This window comes from Plectropomus leopardus, chromosome 21 (assembly GCF_026936395.1).
Source record: "Plectropomus leopardus strain MGB_pleo_1.0 chromosome 21, ASM2693639v1, whole genome shotgun sequence".
Taxonomy (NCBI): domain Eukaryota; kingdom Metazoa; phylum Chordata; class Actinopteri; order Perciformes; family Serranidae; genus Plectropomus; species Plectropomus leopardus.
Window position 1 is genome coordinate 23154780 of NC_142196.1, and position 17662 is coordinate 23172441.

At 37.6% G+C, this 17662-nt stretch overlaps 1 protein-coding gene across 1 annotated transcript; it reads left to right on the forward strand.

Moving 5' to 3' along the window:
* Positions 1–1860: 1860 nt before the first annotated feature.
* Positions 1861–16276, forward strand: mbtps2 (membrane-bound transcription factor peptidase, site 2). Its single transcript, XM_042510812.2, has 11 exons — positions 1861–2171; positions 3477–3625; positions 4920–5058; positions 5659–5762; positions 6384–6511; positions 9542–9660; positions 10043–10223; positions 11860–11966; positions 13436–13634; positions 14072–14147; positions 15216–16276. Exons 1-11 carry the CDS (start codon positions 2097–2099, stop codon positions 15436–15438), a joined length of 1500 nt encoding a protein of 499 aa, XP_042366746.1. The 5' UTR covers positions 1861–2096; the 3' UTR covers positions 15439–16276.
* Positions 16277–17662: the final 1386 nt, after the last annotated feature.

Genomic DNA, 17662 nt, shown 5'->3' on the forward strand with positions numbered 1-17662 from the left:
GACTCATGGAGCTTTTTCATGTAAAACACATATCATTTCATTCACCAAATCATACACTAAATGTTACATGTATTTCTTATGTCTGATACATGGGAGAGTTTTTGCAGCTATAAACTGAAATTATAGATGATTTTCTTCAATTAGCTTTTTTTTTTGCAGAGTTCAGTTTAAGTTTGGCACAGCTCATGGGATGGATGAGCCGTAGATTTGGGGCTAGAATTGAAATTAGAATGTAAATTAGGTAATAAAAGATGAGGCAGTTAAGGCTAAAATAATGAACAGAGTCCTCTGAATGATGATTCCTCCCTCTGGTGTGTGATTGTTTTCATCTGAGAGCAAATAAAAGTTCTCGCCGTCCGACAGTTTGTCCCTCTCGTCCGCAGGCAGCTGCTCAGTTGGCAGGAAATGGGAAGTTGGAGCCACGTGTGCATGAGGGCATCTGTCCTGTTCGTCTGCTCGAGCTTCTCGGAGAAAAGACGCAAATATTTCGCTGTTATGAGAATTTGTCTGACTATAGCTGATAATCAGTAAACTTTTGTAGCATAAATGATGTCAGGAGCACAATTACCAGTGTGCAGAATTAACCTTTAACCTCACAGAAATCCCTCCAAAAAAGTGACTCTGAATAAGACAGGAGTTCTGACAAGCTGGAGGCTCAGTGTGACACCGAATTGTGCCAATATCAATGTGAAATCAACACACGAGTCTATATCCACGAGCAGTTTTATGTTCCCTCGCTCACATTTATGGCTTAATGAGTCAGACTGGGAGCTTGTTTCCTTGTTGCATCTGAGTCAGACCATCGACATTTATTGGTGTCCTTTTACCCTCCTGGCCTTTTGGGCAGGATGAAATCCAATATCCAGACCCACGCTTTCATTTTTTTTCTTTTTTCATTGCTGCAGCTCTGCAAACCCAGATCAATTATTCTGGGCTCCATTTTAAGGGCTGGTGCTGCTTTCAGGATCAGTGTGTGTGCGTGTGTGTGCGTGTGTGTGGGTGTGTGTGTGTGTGAGTGTAGCACCCTCTGCAGTCACAGATTCTGATGGGTCACAGATTTTGGTTTAACAAAATCATTTAATCCAAATTAGTATGTCGTTTCCTTCTAAATTGGCCCACTTCACAACAACGTCTCTTCAAAGTCTGGATGCTGATGATATTTTGGTGATTCTGAGTTAAAATCAGGAGTAGCTATTTCCTCAGTGCTAAATCTTTTTGCAAAGTATAATTTGATAAGTTCGTCTCTGCAGGCATAGTACATGACAGACGGCATGTAATGAGGTTGATCTAAAGTAAATTGATGAAAACAAAACAAATGAACAAAAAAAACAAACAAACATGTTTTCTGACATTTTTTTCTCACAAATTTGCAACGTTATAAACTCTGAGACTACCACCACCTTTTTTCTTGGAGATTTGTGACATTAATCTTGGAGGGTTTTTTTTCAGAATTTTGCCCCTGTTTTATAATAATAATAATGTTAAAAACAACAACAACAACAACAACAACAACAACAATAATAATAATAATAATAATAGTTGTTATTATCATCATTATTTTTTATTAAATTACAGGGGCAAAATTCTGAGAAAAAAACTGAATTTCCAAGATTATTTATTATAATCATTATCATATTATTATCATTAGTAGTAGGAGCTGTAGAAATAGTAGCAGAAATAGTTGTTGTATTATGTCTTTATGTCTTCTATGTATTTTCATGTGAAGCGCTTAGTGTGTCATTTCTTTTTTGTAAAGCAAATTTTATGTTATTTTATTTACTTATTTATTTATTTTTCGGACGGTAAGTTCTCTGGCTCACCACTCGGTGGCGGTAGCGCTCCGCTCGGTTGGTCTGACATAAAGAAGACGAAGAAGAAGTGCCACCCGGAAGTTGGTCTCCCGGTGCTGCTGACGGTTCTTTACACTCAGAGCATCTCTGAAAACAAACCCGTGTTTCCTCCATATTTAACCTAAAATGTGGCGTGTTTCATGTCGTGCTGAGCATGTGTAACCGCGGGTAGCTGCGTGTCGTGTGGCGGGCGGCCGGAGCGATGGAGGCAGCGCGGTGTGATTGTGTCCTCTGATCTGATGCACCATGATCCCCGTGCCGCTGCTGGTGTGTGTGATGGCAGGCTGGTGTGCGGTTTATCTCGCCGACACACTCCTCAAGGTGAATATATCTTCACGTTTTTGGTGTTTAATAAAATGCCAAATAAGTTAGAAGCGGTTATAAGTTTGTTTCATTAGCTAGCAGCGGTCACGGTGGACGCTAGCAGCCTCACGACAGGTTGTATTTTGATTTAAGGCTTTTTTTTCTCTTTTTTCAACTATTTCCTGCAATTATCATAACCTTTTTTATTAACAATAGCTTTATTTTGCATCTTCTTGTGTACAGCTATGCAGTTAACACAATGCAACTGCATGTTTTTGACTTGTTTTGCCTTAAACTCTTTGAGTCCTGAGCAACTTGGCTATATACCTTTTATAAACTTAATGAGCAACTTCAAAATAAACTATCCAGATAAATAAATGAATATATAAAGTAAAAGAAAATTACTTGAAAAGTTGCAAAAAAGAAACAAAAATAAAAATAAAATGAGTGAAAAACATCCAAACAAAAAAAAGTAAACCAATTTGCTCAGAATTCAAAAGTTTTAAATACCTGTGAAGGTTTCTGGACGCAGCACAAGAAAAGTGATGTCGATCCAGGTTTCAAAGGGTTAAAGTCTTGACTTGAAGCAGCATTTGACACCATATTCAATAGATTTAAATAATCAAATAAACATGACCATAGTGTAAACAAAGCTTATGCAAACTGATGGAAAATGGAGCACAGTAACCAGGAAACTGGAATCGCAAAAGAGCTACCTTAGCAAATTTAAGAAACAAAATTTAAAATTTGGCACAAAGATGTACTGATTAAATTTTAAAGATTAAAGGCCACAAAACATGTTTTTGGACATGACTTAAGAATTCATACGTAATCATGACACATTTTTCACACAAATGTCTAATAGGAATGATGAAATCATGACGTTTTATATTCAAAAAGTCAAAGGCCCACTTCAGTTAAATGTGATTAAACAGCTAAAACTCTTGTGAGTTTTTTTAGAATGTGTTTTGTTGGTTCAGTTATTTTTTTTATTTTTTCCTCTGTATGTATATTGCTGTCATGGAACTAAAGTCTGTTTTTTAATCAATATTGTTCCGTTTTCCATAAAGACTTTTGTCATGATTATAAAATCAATTCTTCATAAATGACCAGACAACCAAATGTAAATATTATAATTGTCAAAACTGATTATTGGCCAGAATATCATTAAATATATTTTAAATTCACAGATATCAACATTGGTATTGGTGTCAAAAATCCACCGTCATTTGGATTCTTATCTCACACTTGACACCAGTAACGCATTGATTTGGATTTTTCAATCTTTGCTAACTTTTCCCACTTTTCCATCGACTCCCGCAGTCGTCATCGACGCATCGGATCAGATACGAGTCATGGTTGGCGAGTCGAGGGCTGATGTTGTCACCTTTCCACGTGAGATGGCAAACCACCATGTTCAACCGGCTGTTTGCGTACTGCGCACGCATCAACCCCCGAGCCCAATTCCTGTGGTGAGGACTGATATTTTTATAATAAAATTAATCTGAATGTTATTGCTGAATTTCTTGTTCAGGCTTCTATGTTCATGCTCTTAAAGGCAAACACTGTCTTTTTCTGGGAAGAGTTAGCAGTTGGCCGACTAAAACTTATTGACTATTCATATTTTAATCTGCACATTTTGACTATGATTATTAAATACTTAAATGAATAAAATAAGAATACACTAAAACAAACAGAATGTAGGAATAAAAGACACAAAACTAGAAAAGTGCAACACAGCCACTCTGAACAGTAAACATAGCACTGCTGTTCCCAGTGGAATTGTCCCTCCAGGCTTCCTTACAGTCAACATGTTGGTGAAGTTAACAAATCAGGACATTTTTTATTTTCACATTGTGCCTAACTTTAGTGGATGAAAATGAACTGAAAATTAGTTTTAAAAAATTCTGAAAAAGGACAAAAAGAAAAAAGAAAAATATTGTTAATGTTATTTAATTTTGATTGTAGTTATGATAGCTTTAACCCTTTTCAAGACATTTATTTGTTTTAGTTATTCATTTATTTATTTATTTTAATAATTTTTCTTTTCTTATTTTATCCGCTAATTTTCAGATAATTATCTTCTAACTTTTTACTAATTCCTTGCAAATTTTTGTTAATTTGTTGGGTTAATGGCTGTTTTTTAAGGTGTCTGTTTTTTAACCCAATTTGCTCAGGTGTTAAAAGGGTTAATGTGCACACAAAATATGAGGTTGATTGGTCCAGTAGTATTTAAGATTAGCTGTGAAGAGACGGATACAAGCACAACCAAAAGTGAATGACCTATAATTTAACTTTTTTTTAAGGACCGGCAGAATTAATGATAATTCATAAAGAATATGACTTCATGAACTGAAGTAAAATGTTACTATTACTGTACTAATGTTACTGTATTTGCATTATTTGATTGGTACCAGCTGAAGATAAAGGACATAACACTGTCAATATCTGTGAAAGTATCACTCAGGGCGGCTAAAAGCTTTTATTTTCTCACTTTTGGCACTTTGCTTATGTCTGCCTCTCACTATCACTCAACATAATGTTTGCTTAAGTGCTGCAGTGATGATTTTTGTGCATCTTTTTTCATCACTTAATGGAAGAAGTGGGGAAATCTTCCAAATTTTTGAAATATCCTTTAAACTGATGTTTTGTGCTGTCTAGTTTTTCTACAAGCTTTTATTTAGTTTTCAGATAAATCGATCACATTTATAAAGTCTGGCCAAATTTTAAAAATTGCTCTGTTTTTATAAATCTTATCTCATGCAGGTTCAACAGTGGTCTGGTGTTCGGTGTAGTTGCCATGCTGGGCTCAGTGGTGCTGCTGGTAAAGACGCTGCAGCAGACGCTCGCACAGATGACCACAGACAACCCGCGGATTGGAGGTCAGCAGGCCCTGCAGGTGGTGGTACGTGCACACATCCACTGGTTGCGTTGTGAATCTCTTTCACGAGCACGGGGTCAGAGACTAACTGGAGCTCAGAGCTTAAACGTCCTTGAAAGTTCACACAAAGCCTGTGATATTCAAATGAGGTGGCGGAAAATGCCCCCAATTATGTGAAGGGCTCTTATTTAGCATTTTGCTCCTGTTCGCTTTTAAATTCATTGAGGTGTCACATCGCCGTGCATTAATGTGAGCACTATCCCCAGAAGAGCACTGGAGGTGATTCATGGGAGGCTATTAGTCGGCCATTTATAACGGCGTATTCCGGCGGGAGCAGCGAAAAGTGCAGCACACAGCCAGCGAAGGAGGAAAATGCAGACCACACAGAAAACCACAGCTCAGCAAAACACTAAACAATTAATACGAAGAGGGAAAGGAAAAAAGAGTGAGGAGGAAGATTTAAATAGTGGCTAAAAGTGCAGTCCAGATATATCATGAGAGGCAAAAAAAATCAATAAATCCAGTTTGTTTGTCACCCTGCAGATGACTGTTTGTGTTCATATTGTGTTTCTCTATCAGTCACAGTGGTTTTCTTTCTTTTTTTGGTTTCGGGCGTGTCTTCAGGTCCCTGGCGTCAATCTGCCCACCAGTCAGCTGGCCTACTTCTTCAGCGCCCTGCTGCTCAGCGGAGTCATACATGAGCTGGGCCACGCCGTGGCAGCATTGAGGTAAAACACGCAGACACACACATTTCCAAAACACAATCTGTTACCATGGCAACCAGCAGAGAGAAACGCATCCAGTGGCTGTCTGTGATATGGGTCCATGATTTACAATTTAATGTAATATATATATATATATATATATATATATATATATATATATATATATATATAAATATATAAATGGTGATATATAGTGAAAGTAAAAACTGCTTTTTTGATGAGAGTAAAACGTTTTTGTTCAGTTTTATTTGTTTTGTTTCGAGCATACGCACTGTGAATAAAGACTGATATTATTTTGATAAAAAGTGTTGTTCATCGACAGAAATGTAGCACCACATGGAAGTGTAAGCAGTACTCTGTTCTTTTAAATGTGAAAATATTTTGTCCCTAAAATCAATGAATAATTGTTACACATAATCGTGACCTCAGTATTAATCGAAAATAATTTTGATCATAATTTTGGTCATAATTGTGCAGCCTTGCTAAAAGAAACTACTCTAACTTTGGCAGAAAATGTTGAATTCATGTAGCATCCCATCACTTATACTAAAACGTTTTCAGGGACTTTAATGTAGTTTCTGTCTCTTTTGCAACTCTTCCTAACATGTTTTTTTTTTTTTTTAGGGAGCAGGTGAGAGTGAACGGCTTTGGCATGTTTGTGTTCGTGGTGTATCCCGGAGCGTTTGTGGACCTCTTCACCACACACCTCAACATCATCTCACCCACTCAGCAGCTCCGCATCTTCTGCGCCGGTAAGACTTTTCCTCTCGAGGTGTTTTAAACACTCCGTATGGCCGACATGATTATTTTTCCAGCTAATGTGATCACATCTATTAATCACAATTATTACGAGCATTTTGTTAAATACTCATTTTCTGTTTTGCCTGTGAAGGTCGCTCCGAGGTCATCTATTCCTGAACACCAGACAGCTGATGCACATCAAATCATTTCACTCTGCAATTAAGGAAATTAGATTTTAATGAATTGATTGGCGGAGCTGGTGGTTATTCACGCATGAATGTGACTGATGTCTCCTGCAGGCCTCCGTAGGAGCCACTTAGAGGCTGATTACTGTTAATGCGTCCTGGTCAAAAAAAAAAGTTGCCAGTTTTGATGAGATCAAAAAGCAGTCATGAAAATTTGAAGCAGCAGGAAAATGCTGATTGGGAAAATAATGTGGTATAAACTCAACAATTAAGCGATCAGTTAGAGGAAAGTTACAGTTCTGTCTTTTTCCTCACAGATTCCAGCAAAGGTAAAAAACTTCAAATTAAACATAAAGATGCAAATTTTGCATTTATTTATTGAGATTTGGTGAAAATGTATTAAAATGAACCCGACAAGGACCAAAACGCTACGAGAAATCAAATCAAAAGGCAAAAGATGCCCACTGTGAAACATGAACTTCTTACTTTGGACAGTTTATTAAGTACTTTTTGTTCATTATGAATTATGCTGTTAGGCCAGTCTTTGATTACAGGAGATTTAGACCGATTTATTCCCATTATTCTAAGTTTAAACTTGCATGTCAATGTCAGGGAAATTAGATGTTAGGAACATCCTAATTCCCAACCCAACAACACATGCGTTACAGAGGGCAAATTATCCCACCTGCTATTATCGCAGTAGTGTCACGCAGGCAGGCCTAGCAGTTTTTTTTTGTGACTAAGGACACCTAACTGAAAACAAATGATGTACAAATAGTCTCTAATTTCGTCCGTTTCAGATGATTAGATATTAAAACGGTTGTGTAGATGCTGAAAACCTGAGTGGATCCCTGTTTCTCCTCACAGAAAATCACCCAGGAATTGATAAAGAATTGATCCAATAAGCAGACTTGTTATTATCAGTAGTACAGTGTCAAATAAAATCTTATCAAAGTCCTTTGAGTCACTAAACTTCCTGCAGAGACAGCTGTCCAAGTGTGCAAGAGCATGACGCGTTAACCCTTTGAAACCTGGACCAGTTTTCTTGTGCTTCAGACACCTTAATGACTCCTTAAACCATCGTAATGAGAGCAAATTGGTTTGCTTTCTTTCAAAAACATAGGAAAAAGGGCAATGACCAACTTGGCAAGAACTGTTCATAAAATTGCAAGAACTTATTCCATTTGGAAAATTATTCTTTAAAAAGCGAGGCAAAAAAGTCCCCAAAAATATTTATAATTATATATTTAAATTTATTATTAACAAATTGCTATTTTTAGGTTATTTTTTTAGGGTCATTTCCTTTTTTCTCATTTTCTTTTTTATTTGTTTTTTACTTTTTCTTTGGGTTTTTTTCTTCTATTTTTTGTAATTTTCTTGTCTTCTTCAATTTTGTTTGCAAATGTATGGATCTTTTCTCTTTAAGTTGCTAATAGACTTTTTTTTCCATGCGTTAGAATGAAATCAGGCCATTGCTCAGATTTCAGAGGGTTAATGACTAAACGTTACTTCCTCTGTGCTGTTTGGAGCCTTTAGAGGGCAGCGACGAGCTTCTGTAAAACCATCTGTTTCTTGAACCAGACACAGATTCCTCCAGGCTTCTCCTCTGTTTAATGTGACCAGAAAATAACTCGGGTGGTGACTGCAGGCACCAAACTGAGGCGTCCAATCGAGTCATATGACGGAGCAGAGAGGGAGAGAGGAGGATGCCATAATTCCCATCAGGGGAGCGGTGACATAACGGCATGCTGTGTTTATTTTTCTGTCTCTCCACAGCGGAGATCTCTCCGTACGCAGGGGGCTCTCTCTCATAACATGTTTGTTATTTATTCCTGTAGCGAAAGGTGATGCAACTTTAATAGTTTGTTTACTGTATAAAGTCAACATGGACAATAAATATGCACCCTTCAGGCCTGAAATTAAAATCTGATAACACATTCTGAGATTTTTTTTTCCCGAGAGAAACAAATTTCCTCCAGACATCTTCAGCTATTAATTATCTCCTTTCCAGAGTTTTTGTGTGTGGCCTGGTGCTCGGTTCTGCCGTCACCGTGTTTGAATGATGGCTTTGCATGTTTCAGGAAATAAACGTTGTGCCTGGACCTCCTCGAGCAATGAGATATTTCCTCTTGCGGTTTTTCTTGCATAATTAAGATGGTATAGTTAAGTTATTTTTGGTGAGCGGCGGTTGCAGGTTTGCCACGACATCCTACAGTCCCACAACAAAATATGCAAGAATATACAAAACGGTTGTTTCAACATACAGTATCAAGACTGTCGCATCAAGATTACATTTGAGAAGTTTAAATCTTTTTTATGTAACTTTATTATTCCTAAAATGCAGCAAATTAAATATTTAAAAGTAAAAGTGTAAATGGACAGGGGTCAACAGATTATCGGCCTGGCCGATTATTAGGGCAGATATTTGGCATTTTCTCAGTTATCTGTATCTACATTTTATTTTAATGATCGGCAATAAAATTCATTTATTAAAAAGTGTAAAAAAAAAAAAAAAAGCATAGGAAGAGGTTTTACTTTGTAAAACCTTAGGGAGATATTTTTATTTTTTCATTTTTATTTATATTTTTTCTTGACTTTATAAAAAAAGTTGGAAATTGCTGAAAGTTTCAGTTTTGATTAAACATTGGCTGAAGCCATTTAAACAAAGTTTTGTGTTGAAGTTTGTACTGACAGAAATATTTTCATTTTTATAGTAAATGCATATTTGTTATCAGCTATTGGTCTCATTAACAAATAATAATCGGTGTCCGTATGGGCCCGAAAAAACAATATTGGTCGACCCCTAGTAATTACTGAATATTTAAAAGTGTAAATGTTTGTGTTTTCTTTCTTTAGGAGTTTGGCACAACTTTGTTCTGTGTGTGGCAGCGTTAGCGTTCCTCTTCCTGTTGCCTCTCCTTCTGTTTCCCATGTACTCCACCGGCGGCGGGGCGCTGGTCACAGAGGTCGTCCAGGTCAGTGCAGCAGGATTTTAATGTAATTTTATTCAGAAAGGGACAGTGTACAATGAAACGTTTACCTTATATAAAACAAAGGGAGATGCATTGTACCGGATTTTAGCAAAATTGCTGTTTTCTGCCCGTAGTCCCTTTGCCCTTTATTTTATTTATGTGTGCAGTTTTTAATACAGTGCATCATTTGAGACTGACGCAATTACAGTTCTGTTGTGCTTGCGTCATAATAATTAAGTTTTTCAGCACTTGGCGTGTTTTTGTCAATCCCGTTCTCCACTCATTTTCACCGACTACTGCAAAACATCAAACCATCAAACTGTGCTTGTGTGATCTTTGGCCTTTTGAAGCATTTTTTATATTCTTGCCTGTGTCTCTCCACCAGGGCTCTGCGGCTGACGGTCCCCGGGGCCTGTCAGTCGGGGACATCGTGACGAGGCTGGAGGACTGTCCAGTGAAGGGAGTGGAGGACTGGAGCAGCTGCCTGTCTCACCTCTCTCACACCCCACAGACTGGATACTGTGTCCCCGCCGCCAGCCTGCAGCCCAGCTGGGCCCACGGGCGAGGTGAGCGTGCTGTAAACAAGTTTAAATAAGAGACCTTTGAAAGAAATAATGAAATAAAAAAATGATCATAGAAGTAACAATATTTTTTTCGTTTGTTTTCATTTGTTTTATTTTATGACATAATGTTTTACTTGTGTGAACCCCAGAGGAGTTTCTACACTTGCTAATGGGATCAAAATTTAAAAAATAAATGAAATTAAGTTTGATTATGTTCAGTTCATAAACTAATTAAGAAATTGGATTAAATTGATGAGTTTGTTAAAAATTCACTTTTTTTTTTTTTTTTTACCAAATAATTGTCATTTTTGAACACTTATTTTTTGGATCTGTTTTTAATATATTATTATTATTATTATTATTATTATTATTATTTATTTATTTATTTATTTATTTAAAATTTCTCCTCAGTGAAATTGCTGTAGCAAAGGCTGACTAATTAATCTAGTGCTGCATTTATAAATTGCTTAGTTGCTGGAGAGAACATTAATATCCAACTATTATGATCATTAATCACTCCCAGGGTTTTTTTTCCTAGCAAACATTAAAAAATATTCACCACTTCCAGCTTCTCTAATGCGAGGATTTACTTTTTTTTTTGTCATATACAACAGTCAATTAAATATCTTCAGAATATTTGGGTAGTTTTTTTCACTTTTCTTTAACATTTTAAATTGCAAATTATTATTCTGTAGTGAAAATAAATGTTAATGTTAAAAATATATGGTAATAAATGTGCAATATTAAAGATATTTGATTTTGTCGCAACATCAAGATGAGAAAAAGCTCGACTGAGTTTCAAGACCACGTTGAACCAAATGATTGAGAATCACGGGATGCAGTTGAGGTTAAACTCATGATTTTATCCCAAAGATGGCATTTCCCATCTTCCCTCCATCGTTCCATCATATAAAACTTCACCACAGCAAGTGCTACATTTATATCCTTTCTGTGGCTATTTTCAGCTTTTTCAACTCTGTTATTTTGGTGACGTTAAAGACTTGTGACCTGAGCAGCACAGTGTCTTCTGCTCCTAATGACAGAAACATGTTGTTTTCTGCCAATGCATCAGAATCAGAATCCGGTCAAATTTGACTTGGTGTTTTGGTGCAAAATATTCAACATAAAGGAAGAATAAAAAATATTACATTTAAATAGTATGAGAGATAAAGACATAGAAGCACAGATGTGCAGAAGTTGGTTTTACAGTGCAAAGTATCTACAGTCTAAAGAAATATGTTAACTGACAGTGTGCATGTAAAGAAATCCGGTCCAGTGTACGTTAATGTAACGCATTAAAAACTTATTTAGCCTAACATTATGATTATTATATTATATATGTATTGTTGCTGTATGCTGTATACTGTTTAAATGTGCATATTGATGTAAACAGTTAAGTCAGTTTGTGCGAGCACACAGAGATCCTGATGACGTATGAGGACTCAGCATGATAATCTGTTATGTCATGAAGTGTGTGATACTCTGTCTTTGTCTAATCATCTCGTGTGAGTAGATATACGACCAAGATTAAAAAAAAGAAAAAGCTCGGTGACATCCATCTTTAGTTTTTAGCCTGACACACAAATCTAATCAGCCTCACTCTCTCATCCATTTATCTTTTTTTCCTTCTCTCTTTTAGCCTTCAAGCGTTTGGATGGAACGATGGACTGTTGCAGCAACAACAGCCTCACAGACCTCTGTTTCTCTTACATAAAACCACAGGGCAGGAACAGCAGAGAGAGAGAGGTGACACACACACACACACATACACACACACACACACACACACACACACACACACACATACACACATACACACACAGGCTGGGACTTTTTGTGACTGCTCCATCATGTGCGCAGGTTTTCAGCCTTTATAGACGGTCAGGGATATTTATATTTTTTCGTTTGTTTATTTTAGTTCCTTTTATTCTAAGGGCGTAACGGTCACTTAACCAAGACTGGAACTGCAACACAAACTTCTCTGTTCTCAACTCTTATGTCTTACATATATATCATACATATGTTATGCAAATGCATGTATATCCATGGATTGCTCAGTAGCTCTGGAAGCACATGTTAAAATACAATCCAGGTGTGCAAAGAAATATCAGTCCTGTATTACTAAAACTTAAGTTTTTGTTCATGGATTATGTGGTTTTGGATGGGTGCATAGATTTGCAGCATTTAAGGCAGTATCAGAGGCACTTCAGATACTGGTAACATCACGTTACGGGGCAGAGCTCTCAGGAAGGCTGCTAACATTTCAACTGCATCATTTAAATGTCTAAGTTGGTGGAACAAGACAAAACAGTCTGGAAGGCGAGTCCTTTTCCCCACAGAGTTCAGGCAGCCTCACGCTGCAGAATCAGACTGTGCCAAAGTAATAACTAAAGTCATGGGGTGTTTATTGCTGTGTACATGCACCCGCACTCAGTTATAGCGGATATCTAATTAAAGCTAGTTTTCTTAAAGGCTTGAGCCCTGCTACAGTGAGCCTGAAGTCCATCCTGTAAAAACAAGCACAAGTTGCAGTTCAGTAGCGAGCTGGCCGGCATCTTGTGACGGAGCAATATTGATATTTGTGTTTTTTCTTAATTTGTTATTGACAATATGCCAGTATTGGAGTGCCTTACTTTTGTTACAGTAAGAATCATGGCCAGTGAGCCACTGTTTTCTGCTTTTGTCTCTGTTTTGGTGTTGTTTTCTTTGACGTATGAAAAACGTACAGAGGCGTACACGTTTTATACTGTTACACCTCTATTTTACTCCTATGTTGTGTGAATGTAATGCACAAAAAAAGAAAAGAACAGTATGACTGCGCACAAAAACACACTTCATTGTCTTAAAATTAAAATAGAATAAAAAAATATTAAAAATTACAATAAAAATACAAAAGTAATTCTAAGAACAAAAAACACAAACAAAACAAAAATATTTCTTCTCAATTAAATTATGCTTTGCAAATTATACTGCACCTCTAAAATACTGTCTGCATAACATCACATTTTAAATGGATATAAGAAGTGTGATATCAAAAAGGGTTTATCTTCAATAAAGATGTATAAAAAAGAAAACAAAATATCTCACATCCTCAGGGCACACAGCGAAGTAAATCCAAGAAAGCAAAAAACCCACCGTCCTCCTGTCTTTTTCCTCCCACTGACTTCTCTTGTACTTCTTATATTTGCATCCCCTCTGCGATCCTGCGGCCGCAGTACGCCTGCATGCCGGTGCGTAAGATGGTGACGGGGACGCGAGTTTGTCGCACGGACGACGACTGCGCCGCACACTCCCACGCCGCCAGCGTTTGCGTCACTCCGTCTCTGGAGAACCAGACTCGCTTCATCCGTGTCGCACACCCGCCCAGCGCTCACATGCTGTTTGTGGGGTATCCGCCGCACCTTCAGTACGCTGGTAGGTTACAGCATGTTGTGCTGCCATGTTCATACTTGAAATGTAGAAAACCATTCACAAAAAGTATAGGTATGTACCTTGATATTTCCTATAAACTTTCATATGGTTTTCTTTATTCCTTATGCTATTTTAACAAATTCCTTTTTAATTTCATTGTGAAAGCTGCAACAAGATACTTTTTTTTGATGAACAAGTCCCACCCGTGAAGGAGTCATGAGCTTGTTTCTGTAATAATCACATAATTGGTGTTTACAGTGTTGAGCTGCCTCTCCGGTCTTTAAGAGATGTGACAGTAAATGTGCAGGGAGAGGCTTGTTGTCTTTGTCTGCTGCTTTTTAAGACAAAACTGTTGAGTGGATCAAATCTTTGTATAATGATGTGTTTGTATAAATTCCTCCAGCATGTCTGTAACACCTCCCATATTTTGTCTTTCCCAGTGAGTCTCACCAACTTTGTCCCCCGCTTTGGTTTCCTCCACCTGGATCTGCCTGTCTTTTTGGAGACCTTCTGCAAGTATCCTTTTATGTTTAAAGAACTGATAAGTCACAATGAGATAATGGATTTATGAGGATTTTTAAACTTTCCAATAGTGTGAATGCTGCTCTTCTGTAAAAGTCTCTGACACAAAATTAAAATAAATGATGTTACTTTTTTTTAAAGGATAGCAGGATAATGTAAGTCCTTGGTTCTGTCTCAGTGATGAACATTTTATTCATTAATCTCTACAAAAGCGTGATAAAGCATTGCCGTCCTGATTGGGCTCAGAGCATATTCTAATGTCTGTTATTTCAGAATAAAAATCCCCTTTTTAACTTCAAATCATTTCGCTCTGCATTCAGCAGAAACCTGATGCTTTTCACTAGTCTGGAGGCTGCAGCCCAGAGCATGGTTGGACAAGTTTAACCCTTTATTGCATAACCGTGGACATGTCTGATTGCAGTTCTGCTGCATCATTAGTTGGCACTGTTGCTGTTTTTATGCCTCCACACCATCAACAACAAGTTGTCTGTTCGTCCATATGTCTGGCTGTGCATTGTCCATCTGTCCTTCCTTTCTCGTGAATGTGAGTTCTCAAGGTTGCTTTGAGGGAATTTCGTCAAAGATACAAAAACTGTGACTCAGCAAAAAAATGATTAGATTTTGGTGGTCAGAGGTCACTATGACCTTGTGTATGTCATACCTCAAGAATGCCCCAGGGAACATTCTCAAATTTGGCACAAATGTTCACTTGTCCACTTAAAGTGATTAAACTTAGATGGTCAGAGGTCACTGTGACCTCAAAAAAACATGGTGTAGGCCATAACTCAAAACTTCATACTCCATTTATGACAAAAAACAAATGTCTAACAGGATGATGTAAACTGCAACTTGACTGTTTAGCAGAGGCGGTAAAGTTAGAGGATTTTTTTGAAGTCCTTAAAGTGCTCATGATAAAAAAATGTAAAAATCCATCAGTTGATGAAGGTCATGATTGAAAGCTCAAGAAATGTTGTTAAATAGACCTTGTGGTGAGATTTTGTGTTTACATGTTAAGAATGATCTTAAAACAATAGTCAAGTCCTTAACTCTGCTATCGCTCAGATACGTGGTGTCCCTCTCTGGCGCGTTAGCTGTAGTGAACTCCGTGCCGTGCTTCGCTCTTGACGGTCAGTGGATGCTGAACGCCCTGCTGGAGGCCACGCTGGTTTCTGTGGTAACAGAGCGTCAAAAGCGCGAGCTGATTGGTTTCTTCCTGCTGCTGGCGGGCAGCGCCCTGCTGGCAGCCAATGTGGCGCTGGGCCTGTGGATGGTCACGGCGCGGTAGCCACAGCGGTGAGCTGCCCTGGCAAGACAAACAATAAATGAATAAATAAATTTGACACGTGTGGACCAATAAACTGTGAACAAACAGGGAATAGGCTGCGTTACCCAGCCAGTTTTAGGAGACTGTTGAGCAGAACATCCCTCTGCCTTTACTGGACCACCAGGGAAATTATAACCAACCTTCTTCCACCTTGTTGCCGCCATATACTTAAAAAGCACATAAACGATTAACTAATGCACTTGCCGTAAAGCACTGTCCCACGTGACTGTTTACAGAGACTGCACAACTTTTCCAACTGTTATTATCTGTGATATGTGTGAAGTTTGAGAGGAAACCGTCTTTGGTTTTTAAGGATTTGATTCCAAAATGCCATATTTACCCACTGGCACTGTTGCCTCAGTGTGCTGCAGAGAGGTGGAGTCAGGCTGATCAGAGAAGAGAAGCCAAGAAAAGTTTAAAAAGCCTTACATGTATTAGTAAATGCATGGCAATACCGTGAATTTCTACCACATATCACCAATGGAAAAAATGGACTACCTAATATTCGTTCGACAGTATGTCAAAGGCTCCTCATATTTGTGTAAAGTAATTAATGAAGATTATTCCTACAACATTTTGTAATATCCGGCAAATGTTAAAATGCGGGTATCCCATTTTAAAAGAAACACTCTTGTAAGTGTCTTTCTCGTCCTCGGGCATTGCGGTGGGAAAAAAATAATTTGTCAATGAACCTTTTTCCGCTTTTTCTCAAGTTTCAGTTTTTGGCCGCTCACTGTTTGCAACGTGGTTGTGGAAGTTGATTTGTCAAAGTAGTGGAATAAAAACTGCTGTTATTGAAGTGCTCTCTTTCAGAGTGTTTAATAAGTCAAAGAGTTTATTTTAGGTCGGATTTTTTAAGTAGATATAACTTATTGTCATTGAGTACAAATACTGAGACACAAAATGCAGGTATCTAAACAGAAGTGAAGAGGCAGTAAAGTGCAGAATAAAATATAAAATTAATAGAATATGGAATAAACACTTTAGTTACACATTTAACCACATGTTTATTCCATATTTTATATCTTTATATTTTGGGTTTTTGTGTCTAAATATAACCTCACATTAACTGCCATGTGTTGAAATGTCACAAAACATTCACCGTATATGCTAAATAAATGTATAAAAATATTTAATACATGATTTATACCTCACTTCAATGTAGTTGAAAGCAGCTTAATAGAACTTAAAATTAAAAAAAATAATCTTAAAAAATGAATGGGAAAAAAATGAACTTATATTTACATACAACTCTGTTATTAATTAAATATCTAAACTTTTTATGGGGTCTTTGTTTTGTGATCAGTTTTCAAGTGAGCACAAAACAAAGACCCCATTGCAGTTCACAGTGATCATTTCTATTTGTTCACTGTGCAATTAAATATATCTTTGTATTAAATAGCCATTCACATGCAATGCAGGAATTAGACATTTGGAAGTTTCCTCGCATCTTTTTTTGTATTGCTCACCAATAATTGAACATGAAAAAAAGGACTTGAAGGGTCTTAAAATTGTCTCTCTGCCACACGAAGGTAGCTTGAGTCTTCCTCCAAGGAGACTGCACCTTTCTAATTTTATACCCGCACTGTCGGCTCATTGTCTTCAAGCAAAAGTACACGTGCTGCACTTTTAGTAACGGCTCCAGACTGCAGTGTTTCTTTTGAGTGTTTTCGGGGAGTCGTGCAGTGATTATGCTTCCTGAGTGTGTGAGCGTGAGAGATGACACATTGTAATTTGGAAGGGTGTTTCCCACAGACATGTAAATACTGAATGGCCTTTAGCTTAGCCACAGAGGTGTGTTTACCAGCAGTGAGCAGACACCTCTGTCAGCAGGTTCAAAATCGCTGCATTTTTTGAGACTTTATCATTGAATAACTGGGGAAGTTTAAGGGAGGATCGGACAAAGGGGTCTGCGTCTTTCGTATGTGTGTTTGTGTTCAGATAAAATATTTGGAAAACTGATTTTCTTTCCCTTATCTATGTGGAATGGTTACTTATGTCCCTGCGTGTGTGTTTCTGTTGCTTATCTTGTGCTAATGACAGCCTGAAGGGATGTTTGGGTAAACAGACATGAGAGGATGATGAAGACGAGGAGGAGGAGAGGGCAGAGAGGAGGCATGTTCTTACTGTCTGCTTCATACTGAGCGATGGGCCCCATGAATTAACTCTGTGACCTCCTCTGTGT

Bases quoted from the DNA above. Each gene is read 5' to 3' on its own strand.
- mbtps2 (XM_042510812.2), top strand. From the start codon at position 2,097: ATGATCCCCGTGCCGCTGCTGGTGTGTGTGATGGCAGGCTGGTGTGCG. The intron at 3,626-4,919 runs GTGAGGACTGAT...TATCTCATGCAG, and splicing joins CCCCGAGCCCAATTCCTGTG to GTTCAACAGTGGTCTGGTGT. The intron at 14,148-15,215 runs GTATCCTTTTAT...GCTATCGCTCAG, and splicing joins TTTTTGGAGACCTTCTGCAA to ATACGTGGTGTCCCTCTCTG.